Genomic DNA, 23,884 nt, shown 5'->3' with positions numbered 1-23,884 from the left:
CTATTATTATTGTGATGTAGCCTGGTACACCAGACTCACCGCTGTTCCAGCAATAGAGTCTGGCGACCAATGAGCGGATCAAATTTCCAAACAGACAGTGGAGTGGACCAATCAGCGACGGGCTGACGTCACGTTGGTAAAACGACAACTCCCGCGGCGCGAGCGGAGAACGGAGAAGTTTATTTAACATGGCTAACGCGAGACAGACTGCTGTCAGTGGCTTGTGTCGATGTTTTTTCGGTAATTAAAAAACGATTTTACCGTGGATTGGAACATATTCGCGGCTCCCCGTTCGCCATCCGTGTTGTTGCGGAGACTACCGTACTTCCGCCACGGAAGAGTGACGTTGCTCGCTAAGAATACGTCACGCAAATAATGGAATCTGATTGGACGGATGATTTTGTACCGGCTCGAGAGGCCGTTAAGGAGGTGGGTCCCACACTATTTAACACTCACAGTGTTTGAAAAATACAGGGAGAACGGTTTGGCCGTGCCAGGCAACCGCCATGACTGAATGGAAGTTAAGCAGTACCAGTGACTATAGATAATGCTGCAAATATTGTTCATTCAGTACGTAACACAGATGGACTCAGACCACAAATAGGATGTGGTAAACATTCCTGCTAAGAGAGTAATAGCAATCAACAGTGTGCCCTGCCTCACTTTATACACAGTAAAGATTGTTCTCAGCAATTTCATACAAAATTTCTTCAGATCAGTAAGAAGTAAGCACATAAATATTATGCATTATAATACATGTTTATGTGATGGGATTGTTATTTTTGCTTGTTAGCAAAATAAAAAAAAAATAAATAAATAAAAAACCTTGTATGTATAGAGCATTAAATGTATTGAATCAAATTGAAAATCGTGTCCCTCGTGTTGAATATCGTAGCGAACCGTGACTTAACTGTATCGTTGCATCCCTAGTTGTGAGTAGGGATGGGAATTGATAGGATTTTTACGATTCCGATTCCATTACCGATATTGCTTAATGATTCGATTCTTTATCGATTCTAAATTTGGGGGGAAAGAAGAGCAAACATTTTGATTGGCATCGAGTTTGTTTAATCAGAAGTCACAACCTTACAAACTCACAACGAGGTCAAAAGAGGCCCAAAGCCTCAATGTTAACTGTGGCAATAAGTGGCAAATACACAAGAATGTATAACATTTTACTGAAACTTTTTTCTAATAGAAATAAAAAATATTGGTATATATTGGCATACAGGTTGTTGTTCTGCCTTTGGCAATATGTGTTAAACACAGGGGTCCCTGAACTTTTTCCTGTGAGGGCCACATCACTTTTCCCTTCTCTGATGAGGGGCCGGGGTCAGTTTGTAACAGAAAAAATGTGACGATTGCAGGAGTGCCTAAATGTAAAAAAAATATTGTTTTTCAGAAAGCCACAATCAAATAACCCTTTCTGGATTCTTCATGGAACAAAAGGAAATAAAATAAAGATAATCATATAATATAAACACTATTAATTCAATAGATAATAACCAAATAACCCTGTCTGAGTTCTTCACAGAAAAGGCCAGGAAATAAATAACACTATTGAGAAAAAAAAAATTCAAAATGCTCTCTGGTATTGACCCCACTCATATGACGTCACAACCACGCCTCCGCGCCATATTGTCCATCAGCTCGTCGTGTTTACGCATTACCGCTACGTAAATTCCTCCTATTATGGCGTGTTTTTCTGCTCGTTAACATTAATGATCAAAATGGTGAAGGCGTGTGTGGCGGTTGGACTTGAAGTTCTACCGTACTCCGAGAGACCCGAAGAGGAGAGCGAGATGGACTGCTGCAATTCGACGAGAAAACTGGGCACCAAACAATCACCACAGATTATGTAGTAGTCATTTTGTATCTGGTAAGATGCATTTAATATATATTTAGAGGGTTTTGGGCTGACAACCACAATTAAGATCATTGCGAGGCTAATCGCCGGCAACATACAGTTTCAAATTCAAGATGCTTATTTCTTCCACCATCGTTATTTTTTGAATAATATTTAGCTGGTAACAAGTGAAAGAAGCTGGCCTCGTCTACGGATCACCAGTTAAACAGGGGTGTCCAAACTTTTTGCAAAGGGGGCCAGATTTGGTGTGGTAAAAATGTGGAGGGCTACCTTGGCTGATTTACCTAGAACAATATATTTAAACACATTTTAGCAAGCCCTTCTGTGTGTCACATTTGCTTTATCATTATTTTTTTAAATTCATAATTTCAACAATCTCGCCTTTGTGGCATTCTCTTTCGACACTCGGGCTCTTGCGAAATACTGCTGCTGTGAAATGAAACTAGCTTCAAGTTGCTATAATTTCTCGCTGCGTATCTTCCCTGTAATGTTGTCGTACATGTCAGCATGTCTTGTTCGGTAATATCGCGTCACATCGAACTCATTGAAAACAGCGACTGTCTCTTTGCAAAGGAGGCAGACACAGTTGTTGCGTACTTTATTGAAGAAATAGTCCAATATCCACCTATCCTTGAAGCGTCGGCCATCGCAGTCAACTTTTTTTTGGATTGATTGTCGCCATTTTAGAAAATTGGAAGTAAAGGGTCACACGGGGTAATGTTGCTTAGAGTGCAGCTCTTAAAGTTTTGTGAGAATAGGCTGAGTTTCTGTGGACAAGATAGTTGTAGATATCAGGGTAGCAGATGTCAGGCAGAGACGGCGAAGACAGCGGGTCGAAAAATATGGATTTAGGCATCAAATATGGATCTGGCAAATGGATCGACCGAAGCTTTTCCACATAACGCCTTTTATGCAATACATCCAATGAGTTTACAGCGTCTGAAAGCACCGGGGCTTCCATGAATTGCACGATAAATTGAGACCATTGAGAATACGGACACACAATGACTGACAATATGGCGGCACAATACAGCGACACGTCATGGTGTGACGTTGGTGAGTGGGGTCTATTGTTCAGGGGGCCGGACCAGATGTGGAGGCGTGCCGTATTCGGCCCGCGGGCCGTAGTCTGGGTACCCCTGGGCTTAAGTGTATTATTTACCATTATTTTGAAGTGCATGCCTTTTAGTTTTTATGGCGCTTTCACGCTCAAGTGGGGGCGCCCTTGCGCTTCCTCACGCAAAGAAGAATGCGCACACGTGAAGAAGAGCGCGCTTACACGCGAAGAGGAATTGCCGCATCCAAGCGAGTGAGCGAGTTAGTGAGAGAGGGAAACACTGCTACGAGCCCACGTTCTTTGTTTTTGTTCATGTTTGTAAAATATCTACAGAGGCAACACCTGTATGTATCATGTTTTGTGTTGTTGCTGTGTGTTTCCACTTGCGATTGGACACTTAAATTCAGTTGTGTAGTGGTTTGAACGATGTGCTAATGCTAGCGAACGCATGCTAACCGTTTATTATTACTGTATTAGCAGCTAATCATTGCTGATTTACGTTGATGCAAACCTGTTTCTTATTGGAGACGAAATTGATTTGCTTCATTTCTGTTTTTAGCTTCACTCTTCAAATGATGGTTGAATAAAGTCAGCAAATTACACCAACGTCTTCTGCATCGTCATTTGGGAGTTTAGCTATGTAGCTGTACAGCCAGGACTGAGCCTTAGCCTCTCTGTAAGGACAGTGCAGTCGTATTCCCTCCCGATACAGGTATCTCGACCTTACAATGACTGCAAGTCGCTTTGTTGTAATTTTTCCTCGTGAAGTGAAGACACACTTTCGAGCGTTTGAACCTACGTGCTGTCATTGTTATGTTTATGGCTGCAATGCTCATGCTAAACCATCCTAACCTTTCATTTTCACCCTCTTTCCTGGTGAAGTGTAGCCAAACATTGGAGCGAGTGGTTCTTGGCGCCATGCTAGTTTGATGTGTCTGGACAACAAGACACGTCACGTCACGTCACGACGCAATACTTGCCTTTAGGAATCCTTAAAGGGATCGTTCAGGCTTTTTCATTGTGATGTCGAGGCCTCGAAACACTAGGAACCGGTTCGGAATTGGAATCGGATTTCGATTCCCATCCCGAGTTGTGAGCATTACTTTGAAGTTGAAACATTTCCATTCCATATTGACAATAGACAGAAAAATTCCTCTTTTTGGATGTTGGCAAAAGTGAGTTGCACAGGACCAAGTAGAAAATCAATGCCAGTCAGTTGACTAAATCGAACCCTTCTAAAACGACACAAGGTATGCTCAACTTTAGCTGCATCGATGCATGTTTCACTTTTTACCACAATGCTTAACGTCATTTCACTAAGCAAACATAAAAATGACAGACATGACAAGATCAAAAGGACAGCAGAACTCTAATTTAACTTTTCTAATTTTGGACAGTTGCGACACGTCGTATCCTTCTTTTGTCCCTTTAGTGTTTTCAAGAGAAGCTCACTACGTGTGGCCGTGCCAGAGAAAGAATGCTCCTTGCTGTGACAACAAAGGCCATCTAAAGTGTGATACTGTGTTTCAAAGGATGGGAGGTGGTGAAGGGAAAAAAAAAGGAGAGAAAGGGGGATTTGGGGGGGGGCAACGCGCTTCCACCCCCGGCCGGCCCCGACTCCGTAGGGTAGGCAGCTCCCATGGGAAAATAGCTACACCAATCTAAAAAGGCGGCACTTTTGTAGGTCACGTGGTCTGGGCAGCCAATTGCGAGCCTGTGATTTGATTCAAACTGTGGTGAGTCAGGTAAGGGGCAGCGTGGGAAACGGGATAGAAGACGCGCTAGCGGGGAACAAGACGTGCGCCGTCCTTTCCCTTTCAAAGTCTTGTTCTTATTGTGACAACGTTGGAGTCTGGGGAAAGGCTAGGAATACTGCACTATGCTTTCCAGCAGTGCTGCGGAATAAAACATGTATACAACATTCAAGAAAAGTACAGTCCTTCACAGAGAGAGAGAGAGAAAAAAAAAAAAATCACAGACACACATCGTTTCTATCATTGTCCCAAGTCAACTGAATTCATTCTTGATCTTTTTTCCCCCGTCGTTCTTTTCAGTAGTACATGGAAATGATGTGGAAAATGCTCATTTTTTGAATAAGCCATAGTGTTTCATTTTTGAAGCTATTCCTATGTCATGCATAGTGGGTTACAAAAGAGTTATTCAAGAGAGGCAGCAGTTTTTCCCATACATTGGAATTACTGGCACCAGAATATTTCACACCATCCTTGGGAATGTAAATATTGTGCGCTTCCTATATTTAGTATTTCAGAACCCTCAGCCCTGGAAAAAGCCGAGATCATTTTAGCATTTAACGTGAATAAATCATTCAGCACCTGCTTCATATAACGCGTTTACCAAGAGTTTTAAAATATCGTACGGGTTCCTTGGAGAGGGCCTCCACCCGGGGTGGCCAAATCGATCCTCGACGGCCGTACTGGGTCCTTGTCTTTGTTCCAAATAAACCGGCACAGACACTTTAACCAATGAGCTTTCTGCTGAAACAAGAAGCACCCGAGTGATTGCGCTCGCAAGACATTTCCTTTTGATGGGTTGAAACAGAAAGATCTCCTTTGTGGAATAGATTGCGGGCCGTGCCTGGACTACACGCTACTGTAAATGATGAACTTTGGAGGCCTTATTTCTATTTGCGTTCACGCCATCAGGATTCTTCACGTGACATTGGACTGCAGTTAGCATAAAAGAGGATATCCACTTTCCCACCAGGATAAGCCCTCCTGACTGGCTAAGGAAGAAATCAATAAATAGATAAAAGACGACGGCAAGGAAATGTCTTGAATAAAAGGCAACGGAACAAGCTTGTGAGCCAAAGCAGTCAATGGTAAATGGACACTGGCATGTGTTTGATCTACCTCTGTACTTACTTTTAAATCTGATCTAACACTTTTCTAAATCTAACACTTTTGTATCCAAAACAAATGAGCGGGGAAAAGAAAAAAAAATCCTTTAAATATAAACACAAGTAACCACATTAAAGAAGAACATATTTTTGTGTGTGGCACTTTAAGCGTGAGGAGAAATAACCAAAGACAACTGATCCCCAAACACAGAATAAGTAGTATCAATATTCAAATGAATATACTGACAAACGTCAACCTTCTTTATACGGTTAACATATAACCCTAACCATTATCACTATCAATCAATACGCGTACAGACAAGGTAACTGACAAATACGCATCATGTAAAAAAAAAAAAAAACTTGAACAGCACATTCTGGATCAAGTACCCTCAAAGGACTCCAACGCCTGTGACTCAGCCATGCGGATTTGTCTGCGTGCGCAATCAACAAAAACGGAACCCGACGAAAAAGCGGCAGGGCACCTACAGTACATGACAGGGATTCAAATCATTTTCCTTGCAATTTGGGAGCTTTTCTACTGGCCGTCTGCCAATGTTTGGCCTCCAAAATGTAGTGGCGGTATGAACGTGGATATCAAAACCAAAATACATAGTGAATGAAACATTTCTCAATTACTGTGCACCTGCCACGTAGCTGGCTGGCTAGCTAGCAGTTAGCAGCTAGCACCACTTTGTTTGCCTCGCATACACAAATTCTCATCTCAACTTGAGAAGTGCCACTACGGCCGGAGGAGCAGGGGGTGCAAATATTAGCGCAACGGCCCAGAGGATCTCGATGGAGTAGTACTTTCTCTGAAAACATTGGATGATCTTCCGATTTCAGGGATGCTCAATATGACTTTTTAATACCACTGGAAAATTGTAAGTGTTGTTAGGATTGCAAGCTGCCGACTTTGCTCATTATTATTAATACGCACATGGAACTAGATGAAATGATCATCATGACTGGAAGACCCTTTTTAAAGTCAGGTCACATCTTTTGACCACTCACAAGTTTCCTTTTAAGAGCAATTTCAAGACCACGTGTTGAAATGACCCACATCCGATCTGGACAAGATTAGGTTTTTGCTGTCGACATTGCCAAGAAAAGTCATAAACGAGAAGACAAAAAAATATTCAAAAAGCGACCTCGGACAGATTTTTACTGCAGTGGGAAGATAGAGCCAACAACGTGTTTCAGAAAAATGGTGGAGCTTCAAAGTTGTTTGAACTGGGGAAAAAAATGCTCTGTGGTTTGGAAATGGCCATAATCAACAGCAGACTTACACTGGAACCAAACATGTCTATAAAGTAGTCAACAGAAATATATTCTTTTTATTGGCTCCCACAGGGCAAAGGAAACTGACACATTGGCTTCATATTCATTTCTTGTATTTTGCTTCAAAACACTTTTTCCCCACCAAATAATGCTTTCTTTCATTTTAATGAACATTGTCCCCGTTCAGTCAATTTTACTCCTCTGATTCCTTTAAGATGGCCCTTTTTTTTTTTTCCCCCGAAAAGGGGAAACTTAGGGTTTTTAAAAACTAAGTATAATGCCATAATTCTAAAGGATTACCGTCTCCAAAAATTGTGGTGATCGACAATCTTGCACAGTTGTCTAAATTCTGAAAGTGGTAATAATGCACGACATTTGCTCAGTAACTTTGAAATACATAAGAAAAAAACCCTGGGCTAAATTGCTGTTGTCAGAAAAGGTTAACACAACACTTTTGACTTTTACTCCTCACATTAAAATCTACTTCTGATCCTTTACACCAACCTCTATTTTACTTGATAATTTTCTTCTTCTCAATTTATTACAGTTTGCAAGATCAATACTTGGTCAGCTGAACCGTAACCGGTTGCTCCACTTTCCCACACAGTGCTGATTGTAAAATCTTGGAAAATCAACTATTCTACTAAAACTGAGGGAAGTACTGCGGTCACAATTCCCAAAGGAGATCTGGCCAGTGTCTCAGAAGCCCAAGTCTGACGTAATTAGCAGCTCTGTTAACTAACCACTACCACCTGAAGGCACCCTGAACTTGGACGACAGCAGAGCTTGTCTGGACTTGACATCACACACACACACACACGCGCACGCACACCCTCCCACACACAAACACACACACACCCTTCCTCTGACTCGGTTCACTCAAACTGAGCTCATTGAATGCGCTGCGCAGATGTAAGAACAAATATAATGATCTTCACCAGCACCCAATGATTTCATAAAAGTCACTCAGCAATTACAGGGAGTTGGTACAAAAAGCCTGACTATAAACAGTATAACCTAATGACTTTAAAGTTGGTGTGTATTTCAGAGCCAATGTCATTGATTCATTTACATATCTCTAATACAGTATGTCATTTATGTGTATTCAAAACACATTCGGGAACACTATCAGTTGTTGGGCTTGCTCCGATACCAGGCTGTGTGGTACTTTGTAGTTGTTAAATATACAAAAACTACATTTTGATATATTCATTTCATTGTAAAATCATTTCTACCGTGGCTTGTTAAGACGCTCCTTTATGAAAGAGGGGAAAAAAAGACAAATACAAACTTGGTGAGTGCACAGTACACAGTACTATTATCCCACATTAGTATGTTAGCATAGCGCATGTGCTAATCACGTTGACTACCAGACTGCACATGTGACATGGCCTACTTTTTCCCCGTTTTATTTCTAACTTAGCTAACATCTTTACAGATGCTAATGTCAATGTCAGTGTTCATAAGAATGTTCAATTCCGACTGGTATTACAATTTGACATGTACTCTTCTCCACCATTCGTTGAAAATTGGATTGCTAAATGAGCAGATGTGTTCTCCATTTTCTTTTTCTTGTGGTAGGAGCGACAGGCGCTGCTTCTTTTACGGCAGTGTTGGTAACTGACTGCGGGCATCACGGGGAGCAACCGGTATTTGTAAACTTAAAAAATATTACCCGGCATCGATGCATTAGGTCTTAGAACTCAGCGATAACATTACCTGGATTTTAGTGCCGTATCGGGGAGCCCTTCCAATACTATTTGCTAGTGCAAATCGACATTGTAGATTGTCCTTTAGTTAGCATCCACTTGTTTAGCTCGAGTCATTTTCAACAGTTTTCTAATGAGACTTCCTTGTCGTCCTACTTCCTCCTTGGACCCTTTTATTTAAACTCAAGGCGGTATAGAAGATAACAATTCTGCCCATCACAGAAATAGCACTACTGCTTTCCCTCATCTTGGCATTGTCAGTTAATTCTGTTTTCTCCCCACTCAACCTTCAACCCCGACCTCTCCCTCTCTCTCTCTCAGTCCAACCTACGTTGTCTCTTTTGCTCAATGTCTTTCTTGGAGCTTCATCTACCCCCTTCTAGGGTTCCCCTCAATCTCCCTCACCACTTCTCTCTGGTCGTCTCTCACCTCTAACCTCCTTCTTTCTCTGAGCACTCTTTCTTCTCTCTTCAGATGCCAGATAGCCGAGGCGACTAGCAGCTCAGGGGAAAAACAACGCACTGAAAAGGCCCGTTGACAATGCCGCCCGTTCGCTCAGCAATGTGTTTTGAGGAGGGATGAAAATGTATAAAAAACGGATTACGCAAGCGAGCGCCTTCTACCGAGGGGTCGCTTTTGGCACAATAGGTAAAAATGAAAAACAACTTGATTAAACATAAGGGAGGCTGGCACGACAATGTGTTGCAGATGACACGCAACACTTGGCGCACTGGTGTTTTACAAGTGGGGTAAACTCATTCCCATGCCAACATAAGGTTGTTGACGGCGCTCTGCTCGCTGCTTTTTAGGGATCTTGTTAATGCCCTTTTCAATCTCACTCATTTAAAGATACACAATAGAAACACGAAAATCAGATTGTTTGTTGTTTAGCTCGCTATAGCAAAGGTTAAAAAGTTCCATTTAAACTGCGATTTGCCCAGGCATCCCACATTGCCAGTTTTACTGAAGAGAAAAGCTTTTCGTGTGTGTGTGTTTGGCAATAAAGAAAAATGCCAGCCTCCATTAAACTGTTCACTAACTTCTGCCCTTTGAGGAGAAACGGAATACACAAATTACAGCAATCGTACTGCGATAAAAATCCAACTACAATATGTAACGTGAGCCACCGCTCCCCCTGACATACGGCAACAGCTCTGAAACGGTCAAGTCACCTCACCCACGGTCACAGTAGTCAGCAACATGAAATCAATTGTGCAAATATACCCTAAACGCATAAACAAGCTTCATCTTGAGCAGATTCCTTTTACTCATGGTTTATCACTTTGGCCAGAGAGTTCGCCCTGTACTGCGCCTCACTTTTGACTTTTTCCTCATCTGTTCCTGATACAGAGGCACCCAGGGAATGTTATTGTAATGTAGCGTGACTCATCCGAGACTTTAAATATTGACAATAGCGGTGGCTACGAGGAGGGTCGCTCGTTCGCGAGGAGACGGAAGGTCACCGTTCCAGCGGTCCGGCTTTTGAAAGGACATTTTGGAGACACGTGACAGTTGCCCACTACTGGAACTATTTGGAATTCAGAAAGAATGCAAGGGCCAGTTTGGGACTGCGGCCTTAGCCCAAACTATGCAATGTTAGAAGCCATTTTATTTGGGTTAATTCAACATAACTTGAGAGACAAAACTGATAGGCAACGCTTTCAAGGTAGGCTACGATCCCTTCCCCCCACATAATATTTGTCTCAAATACGTTCAAATATGTTATCTAGCTGCAAGCAAAGGTGCAACGGTTTTGGAGAGGCGAGATAAAAGGGAAGGGAGCTCGGGGTTAAGTGGCAATAACGATGCAGGATAAAACATCAGCGGATTTGTGTGTGGTCACATTGAAGCGTTACGAAGTGCCATGTTCACATCAACAATGGACGCTAGGGTGGCGGGGGAGGGGATAATGATATTAAGCAAGAGGCAGAGATGAGGTTAAAAGACTGCATATGTCGGTAAAGAAGGGTGGCCTTTAGACTCTAGGGATGAGAGAACTGAGCTGGGGTAGCCAAAGGAGGGCTAAGGCCAACTACGTACGGCTTGAGAGGTTGTGGGCAAAATCAGAGCGAGTGGAGCAAATCACCTTGTTTGTGAATGCCGAGGTCAAAATGAAGAGAGTGGCTGATGGAGCGAGTACGTCTTTAATTCTTCTCTCTCCCAGTGAATTCCCTAGGGCCAGGGGCAGTCCCCTTTCAGTCTCCAGTGACACAGTAATTAGAAGTGTGGGAACTGAATCCAACCCATTTTTCTGAGGCCCACAACGCAGGCTTGCTCCCATCCTCTCACTCGTCCTCGGTGCGAAGCAGCCACCTTTCCTCTCAACTTCCTGTGCCACCACACCTTCATTCTTTGGCTACGTCTACACTAGGACAGATAATGGCCTTAAACGGTCAATTTTTTTATGCTATACGGCATGTCATCCACACTAATGTACCTCTTTTGTTAGAGAGGAAGCTCATTTCTTAAACGGCGGATACCCGGTCCGGTGTAGCCGCCGGCCACCCGTGTAAAAATCGAAGCCGACGGAACTGACGTTATGGAGCGCGGCATCACTTTTTTGTGTGTGTGTGGGTGTGGCGTTACGCCGTCATAAACAACGTAGCGGGATGGTACGGACGCGGCTTTCCTGCTCCTTTTTTACAACTAAAAGAGCTGGTCAATTTTACACTCGAATATTTCCAGAGAAACCTCGAAACAATGCCGAAAAACGATAAACTTCCAGTACAATGAAGTCACGCGCTGCTGCTTTTCGCGCAAGAGTAGTCTGCGCAAATGCAGGCGTCCCTTGCGGGAGCGGGGCGTTTATAAACGCACCTTAAACGTAGTGCGGGCCGGTAGAAAATATATTCCAAATTACAAGGCAAAAAAAAAAAAAAAAAAAAAAAAGATCCGTCCTAGTGTAGATGTTGCCTTAGGCTTAAAGAGATCCACGGACATAAAAACTTGTAGTCCTTAAAAGAAAAATGTCCCTATGAGTTTGAAGAAATTGATATTCAAACCCCTTTTGATGTTTTCGTTTTTACAAAATTTGTAAAACTAGTTGAACTTGTAGGTCGCCATTGTTGTTGACGTCGCGGGCGTTGACGTCAACGGCTTGCGCGGCCGGGCTTTCAGAGTACGACTGCAGCGACATAAACACGTCATCTGTTCGGCCCTTTCAATTTGAACCCAGAAGAACATTCATGACTGTCGATATTTCACAAAACGAGCGGCAAAAGCAAAATGAACAGGAAAGACGGGTCCAGACGAGAGTAGGACAAAACCGGTAGCGTTCATGTGGCGAGTTCGTCTCGTGACAATGACGGCAAACCCTCTCCCGCGACGTCACGAGAGTGCCAAGAACTCCGGTTTTTGTTTGCAGATCTTCACAGTAAACTATTGTGTGATGAAACTTTTCTCAGACATTTATCTTTGTAGCCTCTCATCACAAAAGAGGAGAAAAGGGCCTTCCAAGAATAATGTTAACACCTCCAGTTCTACAGCCTCATCTAGGCAAGGGTTGAAGAGAAAAAAAAATATTGAGAAAACAGAAGAAACGCTGAGAAGAGATTACAGATTGAAGGATCGTTCTAACAGGAAAGGCCACAATAGATGCTGAGCAGGTAAGAATTCAGTGGTCACAAAAATTCTTCAAAAACACACGCAAAAAATACCCCCCTCTTTTTCGCTTGCCACCTAGAGCTCTCTTGGTTGACAGTTCCCACATCTAGGCTCATTTGCCCTGCTTTATGCAGTCTGAATGCTGTCCTACTTGCAGCAATCTCTTTATTAATGATTGTGGATTGTTTGTCACAAAACTTCATTCCAATTTGGTGAAATGCATAAATGAACCCATATGGAGTATCAAAAATAGCTGGCTCTTTGAAAAATTTCTATCTGTACAAACTCCCAAAAAAAAAAAATTTAAAAATGATGTTGGATAGGTAAGGATTCTGCTTGACATAAATGTAGTTTTGTTCAACTGTAAGCATTATAGTATACTCAATACAAATACAGATGAAATGAGTTGCATTAATAAAGTTAACGCGTCTATTAATGTTTTACTTAAATGTTCTCAAATGTCATGAAGTTGAATATTTGATTGCCAATACATTATTTTTGTTTCTTACAGAGAATCGTCTTTCTTTCGGGCAAATTCCACACTCTGAAACTGTCAATGATTATGATGATGACAATGACAATAAATTCATTCATTCATTCAATTCACATGATAGAATTGAATATAAACAGTCAGTTAAACGCTACAGTTTAGTTCAGCCCCCCCTCAAAAAATCTTCAAAAATGAGACCAACAGTATGAATACGGTTAACATTTAAGGTCAAAATGAATTTTAACCTAGATGCTGTGTCGTCTATGTGTGATGTGATTGATGCCAATTTCATGGCATCAACCCAACCCAAAGCACCACACCAACTAGTCAATGCAGGAATCCTCATGGGCCACCTGTGATCTTCATGGGAGCTACAGATCACACACGCTCACACATACACAAACAGACTTACCCTCCTTTCACCCCCACTACAAACCCCCCTCCCCCACAGCCAGAGTCCCCGATCCCTTGGAACAGAACAACGCTGTCTCTACCGCTCTCCATCAAGCCCAGCGCCACCGCCCCAACCCCCCCTGTTCGCTATCTGCGCGGCGATAACCATGGGAACGGCGGCACTGTGGGAACGGGCCACCGGTTGACCAAAATAGTCCGCAGGAAAAGAGACAGAAAAGCTCGTCCGTGGGATCATTCGGCCAACAGGTACTCGGGCATTGAGCTCACCTCCGGTTTCCACTGAATGCTTGAGCCCTCGTTTTAGCGGCAGGAAGACAGGTTTGGCATCTCGTAGACACATGTTACTGTTATTAAGCATCTTGGTACGCTTGACCGCAAAGGCCCCGACCTGAAGAACACATGGGTGGAATTGGTGCACCCGCAAGCACGTTGACCCGAAAACCACACGCACACAAACACTTATGGCTAAGTCTGAAAGTTGACATAAGTTCAGAGTCGACACGACTGGAATAGTTGGCAGATGCAATGCGAAACTTCTTTTTGTGGAGATCAAGTCATATTGGTGTTTATTTGTGTTTGGTCCATAGGCAATGCTACCGGTCTCCTGAGAGCGTGCACAAAAATACTGACACACTTTGATGACGCAAGATAAGATGCCGGAATGAAGTTCCGATGAGAAACGGAGACGTTAGCTTTCCTTAGTCTGAAAAGGGAGGAGGAAATGGGAGAAGATGCAAATGCTTATCATCCTCATGTTTTTTTTTAACTGCAGCAGATCTTATTTTCCATTCCATTTACAGTCTATGCTTTTTTATTCCAAGAAATCTACTCTTGTAAAGGTCTGTAACTTATGTACGAGTAGAACCCAGATCACTCCGGTAATTCTCTATTACTTTTGGCATGAATGCATTTTGCTTAATCCAACCGAAGCATGTCACACCCTCCTAAATGTAATTTTGCATCACGTTCCATCTTTCCTAATGTGCTCTCATTGATTAATTTATATCGTGTTTTTTTTTTTTCTTTTTCTTAAACCAGCATACTTATCCCCTCCATCTATCTCACAAAGCCCCCCGCCCTTCTTCTGCTGGTCTAGGCCTTTCCCAGGCCAAGCGAGCCTGACCTCCCTGGACTTCTACCTCTTAGATCCCTGGGGGTGAGGGGTATCCGCCTGTGGCTATTCCCACCCTCCAAGCGCATTCACATTAATCTGACCATGTGTAACAGAGGAGGAAACGAGAAGGAAACTAAGAAACGGGTGCCCATGAGGGACATACAAACATCTCTGCAAACCTTTTAACCCTGGCCCAAATAATCAGACAAATAATGTTAAATGAGCTGCAAGAATGGAAACTTTTTTTTTTTTTAGAAAGACGCATGAAAAAAAGTCTATTTGCAATAGAAGGTATCATATGCTATGAACACATGATTGGTATCACAAGCATGTCAAACCCCATGAGAAGATTGCTTTTCATCCATAAAAAATATTTTGGGCACTCTGAGGAAGCCCAAGCTTGTTCTGATCTCTGCTACATGTGATTCTAAAAGGAAATGAAATAGAATACACGGCTGGCCAAAAGTATTGGCAACCCTGCAATTCTGTCAGATGATGCTCAGTTTCTCCCAGAAAATGATTGCACTTACAAATGCATTGGTAGTAATATCTTCATTGATTTTGCTTGCAATGAAAAAAGACAAAAGAGAATGGGAAACAAAAAAATCATTTGTTATTGTACTTCATAATGCCAGAGGCCAGTGCCAGAGGCAGCAAAGCAACCTTAAAACATCAGGGAACCTCCGCCACGTTTGACTGTGGTGACCGTGTTCTTTTCTTTGAAGGCCTTGGTTTTTTCCCCCCCTGTAAACTCTATGTTGATGCCTTTTGCCAAAAAGCTCTACTTTTGTCTCATCCGACCAGAGAACATTCTTCCAAAACCTTTTTGGCTTTCTCAGGTAAGTTTTGGCAAACCCCGGCCTGAATTTTGTATGTCTCTGGGTCAGAAGTGGGGTCTTCCTGGCTATAGAGTCCCTTTTCATTCAGACACTGACAGATAGTACGGGTTGACACTGTTGTACCCTCGGACAGCGGGACAGCATGAACTTTAGATGTTAGTCGAGGTTCTTTATCCACCATCTACATAGTTTTTGTCGGAATCTCTCGTCAAATTTTCTTTTCAGTCCACATCTAGGGAGGTTAGCCACAGTGCCGTGGGCTTATTGATGACACTGGAACATTCAGGTCTTTGGAGATGGACTTGTAGCCCTGAGATTGCCCATGTTTCCTTACAATTTTGCTTCTCACTTCCTCAGAGAGTTCTTTGGTCTTCTTTCTTTTCTCCATGCTCAATGTGGTGCACACAAGGACACGGGACAGAGGTTGAGTCAACTTTAATCCATTTTAACTGGCTGCACGTGTGATAGGTGCTGTTAATTACACAAATTAGAGAAGCATCACATGATTATTTTAAAGGGTGCCAGTACTTTTGTCCGGCCCATTTTTGGAGTTTTGTGTAAAACGATAATGATTTAATTTTTGTTTTCATTCTCTTTTGTGTTTTTCCATCGCGAGCAAAACAAATGAAGATATTCCGACCAAAGCATTTGTAATTGCAATCATTTTCTGAGAGAAATTGAGCATTATCTGACAGAATTGCAGGGGGGGGGGGGCAATACTTCTGGCCAGTAGTGTAGGTATGATAGCATTTTATGTAACCTCAGTGACAATAGACATTTTGAAAGCATATGAAAATGGACAAAAACTATATTAAAAGAAAAAGAAAAAAAAAGAAAAGCTGTGATTGAAGTACAAGAAAATAAGAGGCTTGGAATCCATCAATCTAGAGTACTGGCTCCAGGCCAGCCTGTAAAGTTGTTTGCGTCCACCAAAATTGATGTACCGTATCCCTCAAACTCTCAAACGTATAATCAGGGTATTCGCTCCTAGAAGTCACATCAACAAGAACACAACAAAAATGATTTTCATTTTGTCGAGTCAAAGCATGAGAACACAAGACATGAAACACAAAATTGCATGGAAAGGAGACACGCTAAGGTATGAAAGGAAGCCAGTATGCTCCAGAGTCAAGATAATAACAAGCAAGTTCCCTGCTGAGACGGGCAGGGCATCATGCTATGCTATGCTATGCTATGCAGCACAGACTGAAAGATCTGCCTGCAAAAGAGCTTTGCTATGCTGTGCTGTGCTGCGCTACCACTTGAGTGTGGGAGAATGCTCTATGCTTCACTGAGCTGCAAAGACTCAAGATCACATTTCACTATCGCAAGGGAAACCATTAAACCGTGACCACAGACACGGCAGCAGTAACTGAGGAGGGAAATACTCGGCCTCTTAAAAGTTTTTTCCAATTGCATTTCATTGAGAAAATTGGTTGACATTGCAACTTTTTTTTGTTTTTTTTTTAAACCGCAGATTTTTCAAAACGCCATGCTGAATACTGTAGTGCAAATGTGAAATAAGAATGGAATGTAGAGCCTTTTTATAGCCCATTTGAGGGAACCCCTTATCCTCAATGGGTTCCTGGGTGTGCTGAAGCCTATCCCAGCGGACTATCAGCTGGAGGCGGGGTACGCCTTAAACGGTGCCAGCTAATCGCAGGGCATATATACTGTAGATAGTAAGTATCCATGCATCCAATTTCTCCCACTTATCCAAGGTCGGATTATTCCCAATTTATAAATTAGAGTGTTCAACCAGACCATGCGTGTTTTACAAATATGGCAGGAAACCGGAGTACCCGGGGGAAAAAAAAAACCCTATGCTGGCTCAGAGCCCGGATTTGAAACCCACGACCTCTGAAATATGAAGCCGACGTCAGCCATCTTGAGGATGCTCCGTTCGTGTAAATTGGATCAGCGGTAACCGCTGTCAGTTGCAAAGGTAAGTGCGCCATTCATTTTTGCCAATTCAGGTGTTCATTACCAACTACTTGCAAATAGCTGCTAATTCTGATGATATGAGATTATACCGGTGTTCCTACAGCCTAAGCAAGTTCTATTCAAAACATTTGAAATGAAATTTAAGACCAACGTAAATTGAAAAGAAAGAACAGCACCGCGGGACCAGTGGTTGCTAAACATCCCACTTGATGAATGGCGTGACATACATTGAGGTGAGGCCACGTTAAAAATGCCTGAAAAAGCAGTGTTTTCATTTCATTTGATTAATTTTTCCCCCTCTCACCACCACAAAATAAAAATGTCTTACAAACACCTCCAAAGTGAAGATTTTTGCATAATTTCATTGTTTTGACTGCACCGTTGTTTTGTTACACAATGAGATCGGTGCCATATCACTTTCAAAAATCCCAGACGCTGGGTTGAATTTTAAAAGTAAGCGTATAGAACATGAGAAACCATGTTTGTGCTTCAAGCTGGCACCGTAGAGGAGTAATTGTTCATTTGTGGCGTGAAAAATCGGTGTATTTGTATGGCGTAAGGTCGCTGTCTAAAAGATATGCACAACTAGTATTTGTATTATGCTGTGAATACTTGAGTCTGAGAATTTTTCTCAAGTTATAATGTGAGTTTCATTTTTTTTAAAAATAGGACTCGAATCGAAGTTGTTCGTATTGGATTTGTATAAATGTGACAACCAATCTAAAAACTTGTCTTGTGAACACCACTGTCGGTGTGGCGACAAATTCGGGTCTGTTGATTTGCGTGCGTAAAAAGCGCGGTCAAAAACACATGCGCGTGACGAGCCACTCGTATTTGTATGGTATGGTAAAGTCTTGTGAAGACAACTATCATTTGTACGACGACGAATCCATTCCTGACGTCACGCAGGTCAAAGGAATACGGAGTCCCCAGCCAGCCAGCACCGGGCAAAGATGGCAATCAACGGCGGTCACAACCGTAGACAAAAAAACAATATACAACTCATTACTTATCGTACGATTTCCATTTTTAGTCATCGCCACTATCCTTTTTGGGGAGAGGCTCGCAGTTTGATGACTTTTCCTGTGACCCGACTCGCTATTTTTTTGGACTTTGGAAAGATGACAATTTTTGACGAGATGGCAAAATCTCTAAATCGGAAACCGGTGTTATATTGAGAAGAACAGTGCCGGCACGATCATTTCGACAATCTCATCAGCTGTCCACGAAACCCATTTTGACGAGATTGTCGCCGTGGGAAAATAGATACTGGATCCGCATCTTGTGCGCTATTGTTGCCATGACTTTATTATTATGCAGTAGAGAAATCTCCCTCCGGCAGCAGTCGGGCCTCGCGGCTACTGTGCTCTGCAAAAGATGAGAAACTTCCTCTTTACGTTCAAGCGTCAGTAAGTGGTTCCCTCTCTCCGAGCGGCGGGGAAAAGAAAGTAGACCCTCGCGAGAGCCTCTCGGCTTCCCCCGCGAACCGACGGCGCAGTTGCATGGACACACGAGCACGGTGCGGTTTCTCCTCAGGAGGGGAACATAAACAGGGCCGTCTGCCCGCCTGCGAGTGAGCGAGCACACAGCTAGTTCTCATGACATCACCGCCGGTCAGGAATGCATAGCTCTGCCCTGTTGAAACCACTCTAGCAGCCAGGAACTCACTCACACGTGGACAAAAGCACAAGTCAAATGATTATACGGCACCACCAATTTTTTTTCTTCTTCAGGGAAGTGTATTAAGTACACAATGCGCAAGTAAATGGCATTCGAGTCATTTTCTACCTACTTGAATTCCTTTTCCAACATTTTTTCCCTTATCAACTAGCCTCATCGTACGTAACCACTTCCATGCGTGTTGTCGCGAGACCACCCACCCGAACACACAATCTCATCAAGATTGCAAACCTGAGCTCAAATACCTTAAATGTGTTTGTGATTGTTACAGCTAGCTTTTATCATAATAAAAAGCACCATCTCACCCAGTTGGCTACATTTCTCATGGACATTATTGAACTATCTAATAATGTCGAAAAACATAAGTAAAAGCCAGTATTTCCAAAAAGTGGCAACCCTTTGTGCGGACAGACGGTAATGACCATTGTGCCGTGCGCCCGCCCGCCCGTCTGTCCGTCTTCAAGTCTATCAGTGTTTATGCGCATGGGTATAACTGACCTCACAAAATGGCTGGATTGGTGAGCTGTCATTTTTATAGAATTAAATCATTATTTTTCTTTTGTCAGAGGTCTAGGAAATTTGGGATGATCTTGAATGTTTTGGGCAACCGTCATTTCTACTAGGTGGTGCCTGTCCTTTTTTATCTGCCTACTCACCCAAGTTTTGACCGTGAGTTCATGTTTGCCAAGTAAAGTGTCATCAGGCTCGAGTCTCTGTGGTTGCGTAGGACTGATGGCAAGCAACGCGAAAACCAATACAACAAACCGCATCTGTCGGTAGAGATCATCTTATTTTGGTGAGAGGCACAATTAGCTGCTACGTTAAAGGTACTTTTTGTTTATCAGTCAGTGTGTGTGGAAAAACAAGGGAAATGATGCATGACTTCCTTGAATTGAGGGGAAAAGGCTTTTTTAGGCTCTCAACTCTCTACCTTGCTTTCCGACTCCCTTTAGCCTTCTTGCCTCATCACACCGGGATCCCATGATGCCCTAGGCCAGTGGTTATTTCCCCCTTCTTGCATCCATAGCTTCAGCTCACCTTCTTTTTCCACTCTCTCTCTCTCTCCTTCACTGCCTCCCTTTCTGATTCTCTCAGGCTCGGTGACGGGAAGCAGCTTGGCTCCCAGACAATGGAACACATCAAAACCCACCACCAGCCTCACCAACTCGACGCACGCACGCACGCACGCACGCACGCATACATACGTATACACAAACAGAGCAAGACAAACAGGACATTCCAGCCGCCGGCTGCACCGGATTCCTCGCCTCGGCTAAACTGAAACGGAGAGTGAGAATCTGAGTGTGGGAGCGGAGAAGCGAGGCAGGGGCCGGGAGACCGGGGTCGGATGGGGAGGAAGAAAGGTCATTTCGGGCAGCCTAAAGGAAGAGTATATTGAACGATCAAAAGATATGGTCTCATTTTGTAGCACGGACCACGAGAGGCTTCTACGTCAGTAGGCATCGACGAATCCAAACACAATACATCGGATCGTCTGAGAAAGCGTTCCTCGATGAATGAAGAACGATTACGAACAGCGTTGCACGTCATCAGACTGTGCAAAACTAAGTGCAGGATTTCAAAACAATAAAAAAATCACGATGAGGATCTTAACCACAAGTTTTTTCAAGAAAGTTTACATCATTTACTATGACGTACATTGCAATGACAAAGTATTTGCATCTTTCTCAAAAATTACTTTTTGCATAGTTAATATCTTTAACATGATCAAATAAATGTAATGTAATAGTCTTTATCAATAGTACAGCGCAAAGAATACAGCAACGATTTCATTACCAGTACAGTAACTATTTTTTTATTCAAAAAAAAAAAACACAAGAACAACAACAAAACTTTTAGTCCATAAATATGTAACAGTCAAATGGAAAAACAGATTGACAGAAAGGATAAAGGAGTAATTCAATAAGATGATTTACACTCATGAATTTCTATACACTGTATTTGTCAGACATTGAAAATTGCGGTTTGATTTTTACCAAAACTAATACTTCAATATGATGATGACAGAACATTGCTTTATTAATAAGAAAAGCTACTTATTCTATTCATGATCCTGTTTCGTGCACTGGATGAATTGTTACATGAAGTCAGTAGTGTCTGAGCAGGACGTGAACAATACATATTAGTGGGCCAATTATGTTGGCTCTAGTCAAACACAGATGTCATCTAACTAGGAAATTTCAGATGTAGAAAATCACCACTAGTCTAGTGCATGTGCGCACTTTCTCAAGCCCTAAGAGAGCATGTGTAACAGGAGACGCCAAGTGCTCACCACACACAGTGGGAAATATTTGGGATGGTTTCCTCGGAATGTTTTGGCGTGCCTATGGAATGCCCTCCCCTCCCCCCACCCTTTTTGAAGCGTCTTTTTTCTTTCTATCGCTCGCTGTTATCTCTTGAAGGCAAGGGCAGTGGGACACTGGTAAAATGTATGAATGTTCCCTCGCATAGTGCAAAGACCATCGAATACAAGTTGTTTTTTTGGGTCGTTTTTCAAATCGGAGTTCCGACATTAATGACGCCTTCATGGATATTCACATTTCCACGATGACTTGAGCACTAACCAACATTATGATGTCAGAGGAGGTCATGAAAAATGACATACCGTACTGTAAATGACGTGAAAAAAAAAAAAGAGTCATAGTCTTTCTGAACATTACATGTTACAACAATATGAATGGCTGAAGATGTCCTGACCTGAATCCTATTGAGATGCTGTGGAATGACCTTAATAGGTTGATTCATGCTCCAGAAGCCTCCAATGTGGCAGAATCAGCATTCTGAAAAGATTTAGCGGGACAAAATTCTTCCCCAGAGCTATAAGAGATGCTTTGTAAACACTTCACTGCAGTTGTTTCTGCTACGGGTGGCCCAACCAACCGGTTATGTTTAGGAGGCAATCGCTTTTCACAAAGGGCTACGTAGGCTTGGATTTTTCCCCCCGTCCGTTAACATCCTTGTGTTGTTTTTGACGAATACTGTATGTCAATTTGTTGGATAATGCATTTAAGCGCGAAACACATTTAAAACAAACAATTAAAAATCAGGAAGGGACAAATCAACCAAAATGTATCTATACAGCGTTTCTCAACGTTTTTGTAACACTCAAACCAGAATTCTTACAAGCACTAAGTAAGGTGTTTGAGAACTGATCTTCCACTCAAAGACATTGTTTGAAATTACAATTGCGTGAATAGATTTGTGATGGCTTGGTAAAAAAAAAAAAAAAGAACAGCCAATTCACATGTGTAGTCATACAACTAGACAATGTGAAGCATCTTAAAAGCCTTCACACGTTTTAATGGTTGTCAGCTCACAGCTTTTTGTAGATTAAAGGAAGGGCAACTCGCACTCGTCTGCCTCACTCTCATCCAGCATCCTCTTCCTTGAGAGGCATCTTCTTTATATACCCTAACATTGATTGGAGGCTATGATTACAGTAGTTAAGCTTCTATCTTCAAAATAAAAGAAATCCCTTTATTCTGATTGACTTTCACTGGTTCTGTGTTGCTTTTCCCGCCCCCCTCTCTGTCAACACCTCTGTTCTCACTTGTAACCCCTAGCTCCCCTTTTCCTCTCGCTAACCTCAGCATAGGTCTGACACCTCCCTCTCGTAGTGCGGCAGTTCCTGTTGCTCTTGTTTTCACTTCCCCAGCGGTCTGGCGCGTGGGAACCGACGTCGCCGCTGCAGTCTATGGCTGACTCAATTCCTGTGCGGGTGTGTAAAAGCTACTGAGGTGTTTGCATGTGTGTGTGTGTGTGCGCGCGCCAAAAAGCGTTGGTGTTTTTAGGTTTTTTGTGTGTTGTGCGTTAAGCATCTTACGCTACATACATTTGATGGGGAAGCGTCTATCTCACTGGCAATCTGTGCAGCATGGAACATCTGAAGGGGAAGTTTCTTTGTGTGTTGCAGGAAGGCATCGTGCACATGTGTCACGTTGGTATTAAGGATAGGATATAACTCAATAATGGGAGCGTCGTGAATTTTAAAGCCCTGCCAACTCCGCCGCCCTGGGCCCAAACACACTGTGAACATTTAAAAAGTAAGGACAACGTATTAAACTATGCCGTACGTAATCTGATGTTGAAGGAAATTATATGATGTATGACTGAAAATAATAACTCATGGTTACAAGTTGTCAAGCCATTGATAGTAAGAATTTTATTTCCGTAGACAATAATTTATTGTCAGCAGAAATATGCAAGTGACTTTTTTGGATCATTGAGCAGTATAATGAAGGTCATTATGACGGCAGTGTTTTACATTTCAGGACGATAACCTCCAGTTTGGTTGTTCAAAATGTTTCAAAAAATATAATACTTGATCTCTGATAATGAGAATTGAGTTGAAAACTGCACACTAATTGGTGAATTTCCTTCAATAGCACTAGACAAAAGCATATCGATTGCAATGCAATAGGAATCCAGTCCAGTATTTCATTGTGTCAATTTTTTGGGTGCCCTGTTATAACCCTTCATGAACACCGTTTTTTTGTCGTAAAATACTGTAGTGTGATGTTTTGATGGAGCCTCACGTTTTGTCATTCGTTGTTAGAATACAGTGATCCCTCCCTACTTTGCGCTTCAAGCTTTGCGCCCTTAGTCCATCGCGGATTATCCCCCCCCACACACACACAATTTAGAAAAAAAACCAAAACAAAAAAAAACAGATGAGCTGTCCCGAGCCGATCGCGCAGTCTCACCCTCCCTCCCTCTCCCTGTTCGTTGTTGGTCAGGCGGCGAGTGCACCGGAGTTCTCATTCAAGTTAACAATGATTGACAGTCATTGATGCTGCCAGAGAACCGAGCTTCAAAGCGCCGCATGCGTCAACCGTCGTTGAACTTGTTAAACAGTTGCTGTGGCCTTGATCGCAGGTCTTAAGACAGCTCTTTTGACCAAGCTGTGATGAGCATCAGGCAATGCTTCTCCTTCTTAGCAGGTGAGTGTTTTATAGTGGGCAGGGCAGCTTTAAATCAGTGATTGGGCACACACCAGACTTAAAAAGGG

General features: G+C 42.6%; 1 protein-coding gene across 5 annotated transcripts in view; it reads right to left on the bottom strand.

Moving 5' to 3' along the window:
- exd3 (exonuclease 3'-5' domain containing 3) overlaps positions 1 to 23,884 on the bottom strand; it is a 46,649-nt gene that overhangs the window by 4,856 nt on the left and 17,909 nt on the right. Inside the window, exons 20-21 of one of the 5 annotated variants that reach the window (XM_057818964.1) lie at positions 21,574 to 21,656; positions 16,420 to 21,485 (exon numbers count right to left, since the gene is read on the bottom strand). The exons of 3 other annotated variants lie outside the window; for them this stretch is intronic. In XM_057818964.1, coding sequence (XP_057674947.1) covers positions 21,618 to 21,656 — 39 coding nt within the window. In that variant the 3' untranslated portion in view covers positions 16,420 to 21,485; positions 21,574 to 21,617. Of the gene's footprint in view, positions 1 to 16,419; positions 21,486 to 21,573; positions 21,657 to 23,884 lie in introns of those variants that run through there. One more of the 5 variants, XR_009061101.1, reaches the window with a different exon arrangement.

The sequence above is a fragment of the Corythoichthys intestinalis genome, chromosome 17, assembly GCF_030265065.1.
Source record: "Corythoichthys intestinalis isolate RoL2023-P3 chromosome 17, ASM3026506v1, whole genome shotgun sequence".
In the NCBI taxonomy this organism is placed as follows: domain Eukaryota; kingdom Metazoa; phylum Chordata; class Actinopteri; order Syngnathiformes; family Syngnathidae; genus Corythoichthys; species Corythoichthys intestinalis.
The sequence above is the reverse complement of the archived record's forward strand: the minus strand, read 5'-3'. Positions and strand labels throughout refer to the sequence as shown.